Source organism: Notamacropus eugenii, chromosome 2 (assembly GCF_028372415.1).
Source record: "Notamacropus eugenii isolate mMacEug1 chromosome 2, mMacEug1.pri_v2, whole genome shotgun sequence".
NCBI classification, from domain to species: Eukaryota; Metazoa; Chordata; class Mammalia; order Diprotodontia; family Macropodidae; genus Notamacropus; species Notamacropus eugenii.
Window position 1 is genome coordinate 61,239,939 of NC_092873.1, and position 19,774 is coordinate 61,259,712.

General features: G+C 45.0%; 1 protein-coding gene across 41 annotated transcripts in view; it reads right to left on the minus strand.

Annotated features, from left to right (window-relative positions):
- LRRFIP1 (LRR binding FLII interacting protein 1) overlaps positions 1–19,774 on the minus strand; it is a 195,748-nt gene that overhangs the window by 80,172 nt on the left and 95,802 nt on the right. For all 41 annotated transcript variants that reach the window (XM_072640643.1, XM_072640641.1, XM_072640638.1 and 38 more), the window contains exon 2: positions 9,422–9,508. In XM_072640643.1, the coding sequence (XP_072496744.1) occupies positions 9,422–9,508 (87 nt within the window). The remainder of the gene's footprint in view (positions 1–9,421; positions 9,509–19,774) is intronic.

Below are 19,774 nucleotides of genomic sequence, written 5' to 3' on the forward strand. Positions count from 1 at the left end.
CCTTCCACCAGAGTCTGATCAGCACCCTGGAGGCTGGAGAGCTCCCTGGGATTTCAAGTTGCGGGGTGGGGGGGGGGGGGTAGTTCTCTGGCTCCTTTTCTCAAGAAGATGCTCAGACGAGTCAGGTGTTAACCCGAGTAGGTAGAGTTCCTTTTCATTTCCCCTCCAAAACGTTACCAAGACCAAAGTCGCAAAGTCTCTAATCCCAAGTGATGCCTTTCAAGCAATGATCAAGTCCAGTAATTTCTCATATTTCCAGACATCTTTTGAATCCTGAAAATTTATTTAGACTTGAGTGTACCAAATAACTGGGATGTAAAGGAGAAAAGTGATATTATAATGTTCTGATTTATACAGACCATGGAAAGTAGAAGAGGAACATTTTAGTTTGACAGCTAGATTTAAGTAGAAGAGGGGGACAAGGATACCTGTGATAGGTAACTCCCAGGTGAGGAAATTCCCTCTACCAATGCAAGTAGGCATCTTTTTGCAACTTATCATCTTATTTAGAGAATCATGTAGGGCACTGAAAGGCCGAGTTGCTTGTTCAGGATCATACAACTGGAATGTATCAAAGATAGGACTTGAATCCAGGTTCTAGTGGCTTCAAGGCCAACTCTCTACTTCCTACACAGCCCTGCCTCTCTTCATATGAATACCAAAAGGACAAGTATAGTATCTCTTCCTGTACTGATAAAGTTACCTGAATATTTCCACTTTTATAGTGAGCCTGTATAGTGTAAGAAAAAGAGATGCAGATGTAGGTCAGGTCTATAAGCCAATAAGTTTCCCTCAAAAATCACAAGTCTCAGACATGTATTAATGCCATTTGGGAACAGCTAATTTAAGTCCTGGTCAACTCAACAACAGGGGAGAGAGAGGTCACTTGGCAGGGCTAATCCCCATCTAAGCTAGCTTTCTTTCCTATAATGTAAACTAACTGTACCAGAATTCCTATAAAGCCAGGCAGGACATAACACCTCCCATTTTCCCAAGCAGCCTTACTCCCCATTATGTGGTTCCAGACCACTCAGTTCCCTAGATATTCTTTTTTCACTGGACTTCCTATTGATTGTCTATGTTCCTCTGAAAATGTGTACAGGGAATTGACTCAGATGGACACTTCCCATGAAACTGTTCCTTCCCATGCACTGGGCAGTGGTGAGGTCTTTATTCTTCCTGAGTAGTGCTTTTTGCTTCCTAGTGGTCCTTCTTTAAAACAGGAGTTCACCCCTTTTTTTGTGTTGTGAGGTGAAGCCTAGAGACCCTTCTCAAAAAAACAAGGTAACCAAAGGTTGGGCATGTAGCTGACACAGTGGATAGAGTTGCCAGGTCTACAGTCAGGAAGACCCAAGCTGAAATCCAGCTTCAGACACTTACTAGCTGTGTGACTCTGGGCAAGTCACTTTACCCTGTTAACTTCAGTTTCCTCATCTGCAAAATGAGCTGGAGAAGGAAATGGCAACTCCTCTAGAATCTCTGACAAGAAAACCCTAAATGGGGCCAGGAAAAAGTTGGACATGACTGAAACAACTAAATAATCATGATAAATTTTTTCCTATCCAAGTTTACAGACTTCCTTAAATTCATCCACAGACTCCTAAGCCAATCCACCTCAGATTAAAAAATTCCTGTTTAAAGGAAACTTACATAGGCAGAAAAACCATAGCCATGATTTAAGCAGCAAAGAGTTAAGTTTGCCGACCAGTGAATTTAAAGACATTATGCTTGGGAGAATGTAGTGAACATGACTTGCCTACGCAAAGGCAGAACAAAATGCGCTCTTCCCAACAGGTTGAATATAAAATGTCATATATATTCTGCCATTGTCAAATACAGGCCTTTCAGTGACAAGGAAGTAGGGTGGCAATGAATGGGCAATTAAAAAAAACATTTAAGCATTTATTAAACACCTACTATGTGCCAGGCATCACTCTAGGCCCTCGGGACACAAAATCAAAGAATGAAGAATCCGAAGCTTGAAACATACAAATGCAAAATGATCATAAACTTTAAACAGATGAAACTCCTTACTATTTTTCAGAAGATGGTGGGTTCAAATCTGCCAGGGAAATATGTGTGTATCTGTTCAACTCTTGATCCATCTGGCAATCTACTCTATGAAATTAATTATTTCTCCTTCCATGATCTCTAACAAATATTTCTTTATCTACAGATTCTCTAAACCTTTTTCAGGCCTCCTTTCCCAAGGGCTATACAAAAGAAAGAGTCATGCCAGGACTTTGTTTACTGCCTCCTTGAAAAGGGCAGAATGTTTCCTCTTACAGGTCATCGCACATAACATGGTCTCGAAAGAGGCCTGGGCACCTCATGCCAATGGTCTGTGACCTGTGAGCAGCCTCAAGGGCGCTGTCAGGCCTCACATGAGTAACATTTTTGTCAGATGTGGGGCTGCATGCCACATGACCCAGATCCCAGAAAGAGCCTCAACAGTGCTCTTGTGGCTGGCATCCGCTCATTTGAAAAATAAGAAACCCAACACTGGAACGAAGTCCGACCTGTTAGAAGCCATTATTTGTGCCCTCCTTTGTTTTGCTGATGCGTGCCCAGATCAGGCCTTTTTTCAATCCCTCACTGCTAATTGGTGCCTTCCAGCTCCTAGATAAGATCCTAAGTCACTTCAGCTCCCTGGGTCTCAATCTCCCCATTGGTAAAATCAGGGGGTTAGACTCGGTGATCTCTGAGGTCTATCCCTTGTTACTCACAGGAACCTGAGATCCAAAAATCACTTCAGCTTCATGTGCCTCAGTTTCCCCATCTGTAAAATCAGGGAGTTGTATTTGATGGCCTCTGAGGTCCCTCCTGGCTCTAGATCCAGAATCCAGGAGGGAAAAGGAGAAAAAGAGGGAGTCCTTCGGTATCTCAGGCCCGTGCACTTTCCATAGCATAATGAGACAAAAGAGGCTGGTGTCTAGGTATGTTCCGGGCAGGAACTCCCTCTGTTTGCTGCTGAGGCTGCTGTGTGTTTGACCAGTAGGCTAGTAATGCCTGCTTGTCTCTTCCTTGGACAGGAGCAAGAAAGAGCTTGGGAAAGGCTCGGTTCAGTCAGGCCCTCTGGGTTGACGTGGCCCAAGGCTTCAGAACTCCCCACCCTTCCTTTGACAGACTGGAGAGACCTAGGGACTGGACCAAGGGTTGTGTTAGCAAGCCCTTAGGAAGTGCTCTCAACCTGAATCAAGGAAATAGAGTTGGAGATCACAATCTGAGGTTATTCTGTACCAATCTGAGAGCTTACTGACCAAGGCTAAAGTGGCTAAGAACTTAGTTGTATTAAACCCATCCATTTATATATAGCACCAGTACTGAGTGCTTGGCACTGTGCTAAGCGCTTTATAATTAATCACACTTGATCCTTTCCACAATCCATTTCACAGATGGGGAAACTGAGTCAAACAGAGGGCAAAGTGAATTGCCCAGGGTCACACAGCTAAAACATGTCTAAGAAAGGATTTGAATTCAGGTCTTCCTGGCTCCAGGCCCTGTGTTCTATCTATTATGTCTCCTAGTTGTTTGAGAGTAATTATTCTTTAATGCAGCCTTTACAGGCTGATAAGAAGCCAGTAACTGATTTTGGCTCTGTTACAAATAAGAAATGCTAACAAAAAAGTACATTGAGGTGGTTTTCCATTGAAGGCAAAAAAAAGGAGTATTTTCTTTAAAGGAGGGAGCCCTTTAGAGCCATTTGCTAGGAGCTCAATTATTTCTAAATATCTCCCTTCTGAAACATACTTTTTTAAAGTAAGGAACTATTTGTGTTGTCCAAAATAACTTCTCCTAATTTTAAAACTACACATTTTTCTATATAAACAGTCAGTTTGGTGCTGTGACAGCAACCTCCAAATCGTTAAGACCTGGGTTCAAGTCACCCTTCTAACCCATTCTGCCTCTGTGACCCTGGAAAAGTCACTTCAACGCTCAATGTCCCAAACAACCTTCTGAGGCTGTATGTTACAGACAAGGTGCTGAGCTGCCTTGGTAGAGCGACCTTCCTCACATATCAATGAATAATGTTTCTACAGTGCTTTAAGGTTTGCAAAGATCTGTGTCAATCTGATCCCCATTTCACAGAGGAGGAAACTGAAATTGAGTGGTTAAAGGACCAATCCCAGATCACGCAGCTAGCTAGTAAGTGCCATAAAGCAAGTCTTCCTGACTCGAAGTCCAGAGCTCTATCCAGTACATCATGCTGCTGTCTACACTATCCTTACCATCTAATTATATCATTTGAAGCCTAAATACATATTCTACATACAACATAATTTGTCTTGGTTTTGTAAATTTTTCAATAATTGCCTTTCTCAGAACCTGAGACAAATCCTCACCATGGTTCTCTTAGCATACCACCAAAACCAAAATACACAGTCTTCCGCGTCTCTGTTGTCCATTCCCCGCAGACACTAACTGACCTGTTGTACCTGTGAATGAAGCTACCTGCCAGAAGAAATGCTAATGGGAGATGAGAGTGAAGCCTGAGACTGAGTCGGCTGTTAGTAGTCAAAGTGCAGGCTAAACTCTTCTGGTAGCTGTCCTTGATACGAATCAGGTGCCAGGAGTGTCCCACCTCATCTCCAAAGTGCCCTTGGAGAGCGGCACAGGGATGGCAAGATCCAAGAGATGATGGCATTGGTCCATTTATTATCGTTCTTTGTTCTCCATCAAGGACACAGAGCTCTGGACCGGGAAGGTCAGAACCCAACATGGCCCATAAGGAGCCCAAGATGAGGAAGAGGGTCCGAGGCCCAGGGGACCGAGAGCTGCTGAGAGAACCCACACAGGGAACTGCAGAGTCACTGAAAGTGATGTCCACAGGGTTATGGGAAGTGGGGGCCATGCCACACAACTAGAGAAATGCAGATGTCCTGGTCTTCAACAAAGGGAAGAGAATGGGCATGGGGTCTGCAGCCAGAAGTCAGACTTTATCGTTAAAGAGGGTGTTGGCAAGGGGTGAATATAGAAAGGGAAGCAGCGACCACAGAGCTGACAAGGTTTCCCTTGGAACCAGGCATGGTTTTCTTTCTGTGATGGGAACTTTGGGCATATTGCCTACTTAGATGTTAGCAAAAGCATCTGACAAACTTTCTTGTACTATTTATGATGGAGAGGTGGGGGACAGATCAGAGTGCAAGCAAGTACAATTCAAAACCGGCTGGAAAATGGAAGTTCTCCAGCAAGATGCCTCAGGGATCTATGCTTGAACCTATGCTGTTTCCCAGTCTTTATCAATGACTCAGATAAAAGCAGAGACAGAACGTATATCAAATTTGAAGACAACATATAGCTGGGTAGGATGGTCAACACACACTTTATGGGCTGGAATGCTGGACTGAATCTAATGAGATGAGATTCATTAAGGATAAATGTAAAGTTTTGCACTTGAGTTCAAAGAGAGAAACTTCCCAAGTACAAGATGAGAAAATTCTGGTTAGATAGGGGTCCATATGAAAAAGATCTGGGTGTTCCAGGGGACCACAAGCCCTCTAGGAATCCATACTAGACAAGGCTCATGCTGTTTTTGAGCCTCCATCACCTCTGTCCTGAACAACGCTGTAACAGCCTCTTAATGGATCTCCCCATATTTACTCTCCAAATCCTTTCTCCACACAGCTGTCAAAATCAGCCTTCCTAATGATCAAGTCTGACTGTATCACAAGAAAATTTCTATGGCTCTCTACTGACCTCAGAACAAAATACAAACTTCACCAGTTAGCATTTCAATCCTGTCCCAATCTTTCTCCAGCCCATCCTCCTATCAATTAATACATATTTATAAAGCACCTACTGTAGGCCAGACCTGGAGCTAAGCACCAAAGAGAGAAGGAAAGGCAAAAGGCAGCCCCTGCCTTCAAGGAGCTCACAGTAAAGTGAGCTCCAATGTGGCTCAAGGCTCCACTTAAAAGAACTGGGGATGTTTAGACAGAAGCCCCAGAATGTGCATCAGAGCTTTCTCCAAGTATCTGCTCAGCTTGGCCCCGAGAGAGAGAATGGGAGGAAATGGCAAACAGGCAAATAGCCTCCAGGGAGGGGGCTAATAATTAGCGGCATCCCCAAGATATTCAGAAGCTCTTATTTTCTCCCCCAAATGAAAAAAGAAAACCAAAACATTTACAACAAATAGATGTACAGTTAGGAGAAAGAAATGCCTTCTTGGGCTGGGAAATTCCTACCATGGAATTTCCCAAACAACCCAGCCAGCTCTCCTACTCTTCATTAGGTGTGGACTCAGCTCATTTTCCACCTGCAGTACCTGTCCAGGACACAAGTCCTGATGGACAAATGCAACAGTAGACCACAGCTGCATGTCTGAACATTAGCAAGGCTCCCTGGCTTTTTCTTGTGTGAATCATGGAGCCGATGTCCTGTCCAGACATGGGTCTCACTGAGAAAGTTCCATAGTGCTCTGGACTTCAGCTTCATCACGGACTTTTGTGAGCAAGAAACTGAGGGGGTCCCTCTTTGGTTCTGACTTAGCATTGGATGTCCTCCACCCACTTGTCACTCATCTTTGGGAATTCTGTTTGATGTTAAATGTGACCTTGATCACCCCAGGACTGCTGAATAAAGTTACCGCTGTGACGGAGTCTAGCAGGAAATCTGGCATGATCTTACGGGAGATTCCTAGTTTGAGAAGAGCCTTAGACACTGTATTCTCCTCTTCCAAATCCAGTTTTCAAAATCAACAAACAATAAACCTGGCAAGACCTTATATTCTTTTAAAATATATTTTGGTTAAAGTTTTCATTAATAACACTGACCAAGAATTCCTCCAACTAAATCTGCATAGTAACTGTTTACACGAAAATGAACTAATTTCAGTCGACAGTCTATGATCATTTTTTTCCTCCTAAATTCTCATATCCTCTCTGACCCTGATTTGTCACTGAAGCAGCTGGATAGCACAGTGGAGAGACTGCTGGCCCTGACTTCAAGTCCTAGCTTAGATATTTTCCAGATGTGTGATCTTGAGTAAATCATTTCATGTCTGCCTCAGTTTTCTCATCTATAAAATGGGGCTCATAATAGTACCTACCTTCCAGGGCTGTTGTGAGAAGCAAATAAGACAATATTTGCAAAGCATTTTGCAAATTTTTAAAGAACTATAAAAAGTGTCTACAAATACTAAAAATGTATTTTTTCTCTTCCTCTCTATATAAATACAGAGATAATATATATATACACACACACACACATTTGAAGAGAGAGAATACTTTGCTATTCTTGTAAAATGAGGGATTGGCTCTGATACTTCCAGCTCCACATCCCCAGGATGCTTGCCAGGATTCACAGTTGCCCTGTTCTGTTCCTTCTCATTCCCTCTTCACTGGTCATGAGTGATGCCATGTCTGATACTGAACTTCTGGTCCGGGCTCCTGAGGTCTCAAGCTCTCACCCAGAGGGTGAGCTATGCCTGCCTATGCCTACATGTTGTCTACAAAGTGGAAAAGCTCTCTTCTCTCCCCATCCAAGTCACTGACCAAAATGTCGGACCACATAGGGCCCAGGAGAGATAGGCAGTGGAAAGAATGTTGGTCTGGAGCCAGTTGGAATGCTGGGTCTGCCTCTCACAACCTATATTAACTGTAAACAAGTCACTTAATCTCTTGGACTTAGCTGTTCATCTGTAACATGAGATGGCCTGATTAGGTAACCACTTCTAAGGGCCCTCTCAGGACCCTAGAACATCTGGGGTATTCCACTAGAGCCCTCCAACGTGGCACTGACTCATCAGTGACAACTCCTTGGGGTGGTCATTTCACCAATCTGGACTTCATCCATCTGTACTAACATCTAATCTACATTTCATAACTTGAGACAAAAGGATAACATGGGAAACATCAAATAACCTCAAAGAAATCCAGGTATGTTATTTCTACAGCACTGCTCTCATCTCCCAGTCTAGTAACGAACTCCCTTTTTTAAAAAATAAGGCTCAGCAGGTCATGACCTGTCCTTGATGAAGCCATATTGGTTTTTACTGACCATTACTTTTCTTTCCAAATACTTGCAAAACATTCCCATGATAGACTTTGGCCAGCAAGCAAAGGCAAACTACCAGCCTACAATGTATAGACTCTGTTATCTTCCTTTTGCTAAGACAAAGCCAACATTTGCCCATCTCTAGAGTCTTCAAACTAAGTCACTTAACCTCAGTGTTCTGGGCAACACTATACATGGCAAAGAAGGGGCAGACCCACAAAGGTTGCAGGATTGTCCTCACCTAGAAATTTCTTCCACCTGTGAAATCCCAGGCCGAGTCCCAGGTCTCCAGCCCTACTCCAATAGTAGAAGCACAAGAGGCAGTATGTCCCAATGGGCAGACCTAGCCTCGGAGTCATCAACCACTGAGTTCAAGGCCCACACTGGCTGGAGGAGCTCAGCATGCCTCTTCACCTCAAAGTGTTCCAAGGAACTTTCCCAGTGGCAGAGAAGGTGGCGACATGCATTGGTAGAGAGGATTTCCTCTTCTGGGAGTTCCCTGCATCAATGACATCACAAGCCCAGACCCTCACCCTAACACTGGGCTGGAGGGTGGCATGATGAAGCCCTTCAAGAGTAAGGCTGGGGGTGTTCTCTGTCACACCCTTTGTCACCCCTCACTCTGATTCCAATCTCAGTTGGAAAAATTCTGATTATGTATACGTAGGGGAGAGGAGAGGAAGGAGGAAGAGAGGGAGAAAGAGGAGTATATGTATACACACATAAATATATACATACAGATATGAATGTAAGTGTAAGTTTTAGAAGCTTAAAACTATACTAAGATTTATAAGACATTATGTGTAACATATAGGCACACATATATGTGAATGTATGTGTATGTATGTACATACACATATAAATGTTCACATAACACTCAACAATGGCTTACTGGTTGAAATGACTGATCCTTAGCAAGAATGGAAGCCCTAAACTAGGCCATGTTCCAAAGTCTCACCCATCCCTTTGCAGGCCCAAACTCAGTTTCCCCAGAGTTCCCAAGACTATCCTTTAACTGACAGAGCCAGCAGCTTCGTGTTTAACCCTTTTAGCTGGGATGGCTAGGGCACCTTGCACGTCGCCCACAGGACTTGGAGTTGGCAGTACTGACTATAGGCTGCCCCTTTGAGGGGAAACAGAGAGGTAACTGGGCTACATAACTGTGTTCAGCTGGTAGCTGTGCATGTGGGGATGAGCTGGAAGGTCAGGAGGTAAGCCATTGCCCTGAGGGCTCAGGCAAAGTCCTGTTGGTGTGACTGCTTATTTGCATGCCTGGGGTTCATTTCCCAGGAATTCAGACCAAACAAATGCAGTCCAAACCCAGGCCTGTCCAGAAGGCCAGACCAGCTAAGAAGAGGGGGCTCTGCAACACATACCCCACAAAGGGCCAACCCATGACAGGGGCTTAGAGAAAGAAGCTCTTTACCTCCTTCTGCTGTCTCTCCAGCTCCTTCATGCGGATCTCTCGAGCCTCAGCTCGGGCAGCTCTCTTTGCTGCCAGTCGGGCTTCAGCCTGAAGAAGAGAAAATACAGTTAATTTTTAGATCAATTAATGCTTTCACAGTACAACATGAATTCCAGCACCAAATGTTGAAGCTCGGTCACTTCCCAGCGTTAACTCATGAGGTCAAAATTGGAAGGTGTCTTTGAGATCCTGTCCGACACAGGACTCCCTCCGGTGACTTCCCCAACATTCCATCTATCCTCTGCTTGGGGAGGTTGCTACTCTTCCAGCAGACTCCCACCACTGATGGAGAGCTCAGATCCAAAGGCCAAGTTCAGTTCCATACAAGGAAGAAAGGTTTTGAGTAAAAATTGCATCTATCCTCGTGGTTTTCTCTGATATGAACTCAAATAAGCCTACTTCCTCCTTTGTCAAAGTCCCTCAGGTACTTGAAGGCAGCTCTCACCTAACCTCTCAGTCTTCTTTTCTACCCATTCCTCAGCCTCTCCTACAGCCCAGCATTGTTGACTGCCCCATGCGACTGTATCCACTTCTTGGGTGGGTCTCCAATCTGATTGCTCCTCAGGAGCCTCTGCTGGACTCTCATTTGTGCCCTCCCATTTGTGGACATCCTAGGCCATCTCTTTTGCTCTCTCTGCACTTTTCCTCTTAGTGATCTCATCAGCTCCCAAGGTTCAATCACCATTTCTATGCAGATGATCTCCATGTCTATATCTTACCCTCATCTCTCTCTCTCTCTCTCTCTCTCTCTCTCTCTCTCTCTCTCTCTCTCTCTCTCTCTCTCTCTCTCTCTCTCTCGCTCCAGTCTTCCATTACACTTTGCCCATTGGACATCTCTACCTGGATGACTCATGGGCATCTCAAACTGAACAAGGTCAGAAAAGGAACTCATTATTTTTCTTCTAAGCTCATTCCTACTTCCTCCTACTCCCCATTTCTGTCTATTCTTCCAGATTCACAACCTAGGAGTCATGCCCAAGTCTTCACTTTCACTGACACCACATTTCCCATTAGTTTTGTCAATTCTCCACCTCTCCACATCTCTCATATACCTCCCTTGTTCTCTACCCCACCCAGGTCATCGTCCCCTTCCATCTGACTATCACGATAGTCTCCTAATTGGCCTCCCTGACTCCAGTCTCTTCTTTCTTCCATGATAATTAAACTGAAATCCCTAAAGACTAGATCTAACCAGGACATGTCCATGACTAGAATATTTCCTCCTTCTAACTATGGAACCCCAAATCTCCATAAAGGCAGTCCAAGGGCTGCTTCCTTCAGGTGAACTTCCATAATTCCTCCAGTAGTTATCCCTGCACACTGCCAAAAGCATTTTGTATTGACCTCATGATGTATCTTATATTTATTTTTCCATGGATGGGTTGGTAGAATGAAAGTCCCTGGTAATCCCAGCTCCTGGAGCCTTGTCCAGAGGAGGTGTTTAATAAATGCTTGTTTTCTGATTTTGAGCTGTGACCTCATCCAAATCACAAACTCTGTGAACCTCAGTTTTCTCATCTTTAAGATGGGAGAAATTAGACCTCGGGTCAGGAAGGATCATAGAACTAGAGCTGGAAGGTCGAAGGACCTCTGGGTCAGGGGATCTTTCTTTTCTTTGTGCCCTGAAGCCTTTAGAGAGACAGACCGGGGAGCCCACAGACCCTTCTCCCAAGCATGTTGTTAAATGCATAAAATACAGAGGATCCCAAAGGATGCCAATTACACTGAAATTGTCAAAATATGTGTATTTTTAAAGTTCAGGGGTCCCAGGTTCAGAAGCACTAATCCTTCCAATTCTCCCACTTTACAGCTGAGGCCCAGGAAGGTTCAATCAAGTCAACAAAAGTCATGTATTAAGAATGGATCACATGCCAGGCACTGAATTAAGCAGGAGAGACAGGAAGAAAGGCAGACAGTCCTCGGTCCTATGAAGCTCGGTCAAAGGAAGAGACAATACACCAATAACTATCCATGAACAAGATACTATGAGGAAACGTTCGGAGATTTGCTCTAGGTCACAAAGCATCTGAATATAGGTCCCTGGATACTAGAGCTTTTTGTTGCTCAGTTTAGTTATGCCTGACTCCCCGTGATCCCATGTGGGGTTTTCTTGGCACAGATACTGGAGAGGTTTGCCATCTTCCTCTCTAGCTCATTTTACAGGTGAGGAAACTGAGATCAGCAGGGTGAAGTGATTTGCCCAGGGTCACCCAGCTAGGAAGTGTCCAAGGCCAGATTTGAACTCATGAAAGATGAGTCTTCCTGACTCCAGGCTTGGCACGCTGTGCATCATGGCACCCCTGGCAGCCCAACTTTAGCTAGGATGCATCTTTTTGAGATGAAAACTTGTGTTCAAATCCTCTCTGACTCTCAGTTGTTAAACTGATTCTCCTAAAACTCAGGTCTGGCCACGTCACTCATCCTATTCCAGTGATTCTCTACTCCCACCACAGATTAACCATGAAACCTTTCTGGCTTTCAAAGCCCTTCCTAAGCTGCCTGACTTGATCACAGACCATTCAGTCTCCTTGCAGCTCACCTGTGGTCTGGTGACACTGGCCTCCTTCTGACTCCATGTTTTCATTGGCTGACCCCCCTGCCTGGAACATCTTCCTTCCTCACTTCTGACTCCTGGCATCCCGAGTTTCCTTGGAGTCTCAGTCTAAGTCCCACTTTCTGTAAGAAGCCTTTCCTAGGCCTCCTTAATCTTAATGCCTTCCCTCTGAGGGGCTTACTGCCCAATCTGAGGTAGGTTGGTGGCACAGTGGATAGAGCACTGGGTCTGGAGCCAGCCCTGAGTTCAAATCCGGTCTTAGACACTTATCAGTTATGTGACCCTAAACAAGTCATGGAATGTCAGTTTGCCTTGGTTTCCCCATCTGTCAAATGGGGGAAATAATGTCACCTACCTCCTAGGGTATTGTGGGAATTAAATGAGATCATAACTTTAAAACTCTTAGCCCTGTGCCCAACACATAGCAAACACTATATAAAAATTAGTTATTATGATGATCACTTTAGGAGTTCATTCTAGGCACATCTTGTTGGTATGTAGCTATTTGCATGATGCTTCCCCAGCAGCTCAGGAGCTCCTTCACAGCAGGGACTCTTCTCCTTTCTTTGTAACTTCAGCACAGGGCTTGGCAGATAGCAGACGCAGAAGACCATCTAGGTGATGGATACAGACTCTTCCTTGACTCTGACAGCATCCCCAGGCTTTGGTTTCCTCAATAGTAAAATGAGGGAGTTGGACTACATGGTCATTGAAGTCCCTTCTAGCTCTAGGGCTAGGATTCTATACAAAGGTCATCTATTCCTATCATTATCATTTTTATTTCTACTCTATTGTAGTAAGACAGCAGCTAGGTGACATGGTGGATAGAGTGCCAGGCTTGGAGTTAGGAAGACCCGAGGTCAAATCCAGTCTCAGACACTTACCAGCTGTGTGACCCTGAGCAAGTCATTTCACCCTGTTTGCCTCAGTTTCCTCATCTGTAAAATGAGCTGGAGAAGGAAATGGAAAACCCCTCCAGTATCTCTGCCAAGAAAACCCCAAATGGGATCACGAAGAGTTGGACGTGACTGAACAGCAACCGTAGCAATGGTGCCATGTCCTTAACACGTTGTTAGACACAGTGTGAGACATACCAAAGTAGTTAGAGGTATACAGATCCTGTCCACAAGGAGGTTAGAGTCGGCTGGGGGAAAGAAACAGGCAAATTAGAAGCTATTTTGCCGCTGGTTTCTTTTCTTTCCTTTTTCTTTTTGCTCACACTTAGCAGCAATGCTGAGGTTTGCAGCACTAGTGTTACAAGGCACACTCCCTAATAGGACTCGCTTGGAGTTGGAAGCACAGTAACTCAGCTCCTTTTCATCCCCTCCAAAATAAAGGGAAATCAAATAGCAGCGCCGATCATGTTCAAGGTCAGGTTCAAATACGCAAGTCTGCAGCCATTTCCCAGGTTCTGCACATCACCCAAATCTCCCTGATTTGGGAATTAGTTTTTAAAAATATTTTGACAACTGCATTTCCATATAATTGATTCCTATGTACTTTGTTTTATGCATTTAGAACTATAATTATGAGACAGACTTCAGCTGACTGTCAAAGGGGTCCACAGCACAAAATAGGTGAAGAATCCCCTGCTTCCTTTCAAGCAACCATTTAAGCTCTTTTATCTGTTCATGTCTAAGCCTAGGCAACACCCACATGTGGGCACATATAAGCAAGTTCGGATTACTCTGCCCACGTCAGCAATGTCCTAATGACCGAATGAACTGGCTCAAGGAAGGCCTCTGTTCATGTACTAGCCTGCATGGGGAAAGCAAACCTCTCTGCCTTGAATCCTCTTTCCCCAACCGGACAAAGCCCTGTAGCACAGATGTAAGTCAGCTCAAAGTAGTTGCTCAAATCTGCTTTCTCAGCAGGACAGTGGCAACTGGTACTTGGGCAGACACAGAGAGTAAACCAGATAAAGGAAGAAGTTTTTTCTTAAAAAGGAACATGAGTCAATGGTGACAAGCTGGCTTGGGAAGACGTGTCCGGAGGTCTCCCCGTTCTCCCCCTCCCTGTTTTTGTCTTTGGATGATGCTGAAGGCTATCTCATCCCCAACCATGATGCTACTGAAGGCCCAAACAGAGATCACCTAAGAGGCCAATTATCAAGAGACAAGGGATGAGGAGGACCCTCAGCATTAGGAGGACCCTCGAGTCCTAGTGATCTACTCTGCACCGAACCCAATGTTTAAATCAAATGTTAATTACCTTCAGCTGTGATAAATCCAGAAGCAACGGACTCAGAGAAGGCAATATTCCCGGCTGGTGGTCACAGAACATCAATAACATCAACTAGTGGACCAGATAACAGCGAGGGGTCTTTGTCGTGGGCAGAGTTCCAGCGTTCCATGAGTTGAGTTTCTTATTCGTGATTGGTTATTACTTATGTGGTGTACTGCTTAGTATGGGTAGCTAGGTGGTGCCATAGTGCATAGAACTCTGGACTTGGAGTCAAGAGGACCTGAGTTCAAATGTGACCTTATTTACTAGCTGTGTGACCTTGAGCAAGTCATGTTACCCTGTTTGCCTCAGTTTCCTCATTTGTAAAATGAGCTGGCGAAGGAAATGACAGACTCTTCCAGTATCTTTGCCAAGAAAACCCCAAATGGCATCATGTAGACTTGGACATGACCGAAATGACTTAGTAAATCAGAACTGCAAAAGGGGTAAAATGCAGAACACCTCAGGATACCAGGCTCTGATTGGAGAGCTTTCCCCTTATCTTGTCCTGCCGCCTCCCCTCCATCCCAGGTGACTAATTGTTGTCCTTTGAGGGACCCCCGCCCTTCACTTAAATGTTGTCTTCTCCTACAGAAGGTAAGCTCCTCCACTGGACTATCACCTGCTTGTGTTTGTATCCCTAGCAGATAGTACAGAACCAGGCACAAAGTAATAGCTTAACAGATACTGTGTGTTTCTTCATTCATTCCCCACACAGGTAAAAGATGATGCTTTTACCACAGCTGGAAGGAGTCCTCATGACCTGGAACTGCCAAATCACAGTGTCTTTTTGCAGATCCCCAATCTTTGTGAGGCATCATCTCTCAACCCTTGCTTAACCACATCCTAGGGTGGTACAATGGATAAAGTGCTTAGCTGGAATCAGAAAAATGTGGGTTCAAATCCTGCCTCAGATTCTAACAGTTGGGCAAAGCACGTAATCTTCCTGGTCCTCAGTTTCCTGATCTGTAAAAGAGAAGGCTGGAGTAGATGTCCTCTAAGATCTCTGCCAGCTCTAACATATGATCCTGGGGCTCTCTATTACTATCTGGCACAGGATAATAGGGCTGCCTCAAAACAATGGTTACCAACCACCTCAACTCACAGAGCAGGAAACTGATGATCAGGAAGATTATGTGTTTTATGTGGGCATCAGAAGTGAGATCTGAATCCAGGTCTTCTGACTTCAGTGATCTTTCCACTGAACCATACTGTCTCCCAAAGGCAGAGGATAAAAGCCAAACTCCTCAGTTTGGGATCTGAGCCCCTTCACACAGTATGGCTCAAACCTCTCTTCTTGGCTTGATTTTACACTATGACTCTGCTGAATAGCTCCTCCATCTTGGCCTGCCAAATTTCTCTCTCTGTACATTCATACAGGTCATGTTTTCAAGGAGCACAAAACCTCCTAAGCTCCATATACTGAAATTCTCCTTCTCTTTCAAGGCCCAGCTCAGACATCACCTCCTCCAGAATGGCCTCCATTCCATCTCTCCCACCTCAAATGTGCACTGTGGAGTGCCCCTTGGCCTTCATCACATTCTACCTTCCATTGAACTTACTCTGATTAGATCTGTATAATCCTATTGGATTGCAAACTTTGTTTGGGACAGGAGCCATAGCACCTCTCCATCTGGAGTTCCCTCATCCTAGCATAGCTTCAGGATGTTGTTCCACTAAAAATGTCCAATAATAACTTCAGAAATCAGAAGCTGGTATAGTGAAGTCAAACATTAGGCATTTAATAAGTGCACACTGGTACACCCTGGGGATATACACAAATCCTTGCTCTCATGGTCCTTACACCCTAATCATATAAAGAATAAATACAAGGCAACCTGGTGGTGGGGACACCGTAGCAGATGGGGAAGCAATCCAAGAGGGTCACATGGAGGAGACAGCGCTTGAACTGAATTCTGAAGGAAACCAGGGGGTCCAGAATCAGATGTAGAGCATGCTGACATGAGTTCAGCCCTGGTTGGGTGATCAGAGGCTGATCGTGTAACCCCTCTGAGCCCCAACATCCTCATGAGAACACCAGCAGGCGTACAGCCTAAGGAAAGTGCTCTGCAAACCCCAAGGCCCGAACTCTAGAAATATGCGTTATTTTTCTTCAAAGCTCACTGCATGCCCCACTCCCATGATCGGCCCAGCTTGTCCATGTTCAATGAGATATCCTCCATGGGTGGGAGGAAGAGAAGGGAATCATTACTATGAAATACTGTCAGATACGATCTATCTGCTTTTCAGTTTTGAATTCTCCCCTTTTATTAACTTAGGTGACAAAACCAAGTCATTTGGCTCTTACTACAGAGAGCAAATTGACAGGATACACCACAGCTTTCATTCAAACACTTCATTCTCACTGCTCCCATTTATAGGTGCTCCCGGAGCAGAAATAGAACTCAGCAAGCACTGAATCTAGCTATTCACAGATGGGGAAACTGAGGGCCAAAGGTCACAAGTAGCGAAGGACCTCAAAGGTCAAGTCCAACCCCCTCGTATCACACAAGAGGTAACTGAGGCCCAGCAAAGCAACTTAGAGTAATAGATCCAGACTGGCAGAGTCCTGGGCTCCTCTGAGTCCCACCCTTTCACTTTACAGGCAAGTAACTCAATTCAGACAGGAAATGATTTGCCCAAGGCCACCCAAGTGAACGCAGAAGGAGGGCGGCTTTGGTCCGAAGCCAGGTCCTGACTCCAGATTCAGCTCTTTCCACTGACCCTGCTCCCCCTCATTTCAAATGTGAGCTTTTCCTCCAGGCAACAGCTTTCATCACCCCAACACATTTGAGAAAGAGAACAAGACAAGTCACACACACACACATGCACACACGACTTCTTGCCACAATTGTCAGATGACACTCATACTTCTCCATAGTAACCACCGTCCCCAAGCCCAACTACAAATATGGAGGCCAGACACCATAGTGAGTTATTGGAAAGGCCTCCTCACTGGTCTGAATGTTCTTCTACAAACACCCCCACCCAATTCAAGCTACACCCAACTAACACGGGTTTTATTTGGTTTGGGCCCCTTCTACTACTGTTTGGGGCCACATCCATGGACTGTCAGTGTCAACATACTCAAGCAGAGAGGCCCGACCCTTCTTCCATCATGAAGAATTTCCTAGATGCCTCCCAGGGGCCAGGCTCTATGCTAGGCACCTTGGGGACATGGATCAGTTCTACCACTCAGACCCCCAATCCCCAAGTCTGGGGACTTGGAGGAGTTTTTCACAGAAGAGCAGAGGAGACCAGTGATCCCTAAAGCAAGGAGCTTTTATTAGGAGGCTACGGGAAACAAGGCAACTGAGTTGAGGCCACCATAAAGGATGGAGCCCAGAGCGGAAGCTGACCGTAGACTCCCTGAGGTGCCTCCAAAGTACCAGATGGGACAGAAAGCTGCCTATGCTGCCTCCCACCCCCAGCCAGGTTGTATCTCAAGACCCCAGGGGAAGATTAGCGATCACAGGGCTTTGAGATCCTCTATCATATATATAAAGAAATGTGATGGGGCAGCAACATTCTAGATTACTGCTCAGAGTAAACCCTTCAGATTCTAAATTGGGAAACACAGCTTTCCCTGGCCTCTTGGACTTGGACTACAGGCTTTAAAAGGGGCAGCAAAGGTTTTTCACAAAAGCCCTGAGCATCTGAGTGAAGTGGGTGAGTACTTCAGGAGGCCCTTTGAAATCCCATATCCATGAAAGTGAGGAATCACCGGATCCAGAGGCCAGGCCAACAGATACAAATCTATCTGCAAACAAATTTGGCGTCAGGCGAAATAAGAGAATTTTGAGAGCAGCTTATCCCAGATAGTGCCAATTATGAACTTGTTTTCCTTAAGAGAATTTGATTAGTTGCCTTTCAAAGTGCTGGGATCCTAGATCAAGAGTTAAAGGCCAGCTAGTCTTTATACAGATTTGGAAACTGAGGCCCAGAGAGGGAAAAATAATAGGATGTAGACAGTTAGAAAAGACATTAGAAGTCCAACCTCCTCATTTTACAGAGAAGGAACATGAGAGGGAAAGACAGAGAGAAGAAGATGGAGGTATGGAGAGAGAGAGAGAAAGAGAGAGAGAGAGAGAGACAGAGGTGAGTAGAAGACTGTACCATTCCATCTAGACTCCAACAGGTGACTTCATTTATTGTACGTGGAGTTACAGAAACATGGTTCAGCCACTTGCAACTACTTATGTGACCTAGGGCAAGACATTTAATACCTCTGGGCCTCAGTTTTCTCATATGTCAAATTAAGGGGGTTGGACTAGATGATATCTCAAGTCCCTTCTACCTCTGAATCCCTGATAACCTGAAGAACCTACTACGTGGCTGTATTATAGAAAACTTCTTACTGGAAGGCAAAAATCAGTTGGAAGTATTGGTAAGTTCAGTGAATAAGACAAAATGTAACTCTGGGGAATCCAAAGGAAACCAATGACCATCAGCCCTCAACAAGATTACTCTTCAAGGAAGGGAGGGGATGGTGGTGATAGCTATTCAAAACTGCCACCCCCAAGATCAGCACACTTGGTGCCATAGTCTGTACAACTGGGCTGCCCTGGTGGGTTTAATGCAAATTAATAGTCAAGCAATGCTTGATCACTAAATGGAGATTTAGCAGAGTTTATACACTGCTAGACCTTAAACAAAGACTACTTGCTCATGGTTGAGTTCAGGGTAGCTGAGAAGTCCAAGTCCAGGCAGGGGGAACTAGACATACCCTGCTTTCCTATGACCCTGGAAAGCAGTGGATTTCAAAGCTGGCTTCTTTCTTCCCGAGTTCACCAAGGACAGGCAAGTTTATTAAGTGACTAATTCAAAGTGAACAAAAACTACCTTCAATTAAAAGGGAAACACAATCTCTCTTTCCCCTTTTCTTCTTTTCTTACATTTTCTTCTTCCTCTCTCTCCTTCCCCTTCCCCCTTCCCCCCTTCCCCCATTCTCCCATGAGGGTAAAGCACTTCTTCACCCTAGGGAAAAGATCTAATATACAAAAAGAAGGTGAATGTGCACCTTGCTGAATTCTGCCCACCTCTCCCCCCAGTCCCCCAGTACTGGAACAAGCGTCCGTCTAAGTGGAGCACCAGGCCAGGAGGCAGTCAGTGTCTTTAATGAACCATCTCCAGATAGGCTCCAATGAGGCTAGCTGTCTTAAAGGCCCCTGGATCTTCCCATCCTGCTCAATATGCAACCTGAGGGAGAGCAAAGGAAAACAGATGTTTGTATGATGACGAAAGAGATGAAAGAGAGAGAGTACTGGTGTTCATATTAGTCTGTAAAAGGAAAGGTCTTGCTTCTCCTAGTGTTTTTACCTAACATGAAACAGCTCTGGCTTTGAGTTACAAAAACAAGGAAAGGAAACCCGAGAACCCTGAATCCTGGACAGGTCAGGGAATGAAGAGGAATCTATCATGGCCAGAGCTGAGTGGCAGAATTGAGAGCTCAACAGATTGGTCAATAGTGGGGTGGGGAGGGGCACGAGCTGCTGTTCCTGTGGCTGGCCTGCCTCAGGGCCACAAAGAGCTCAACC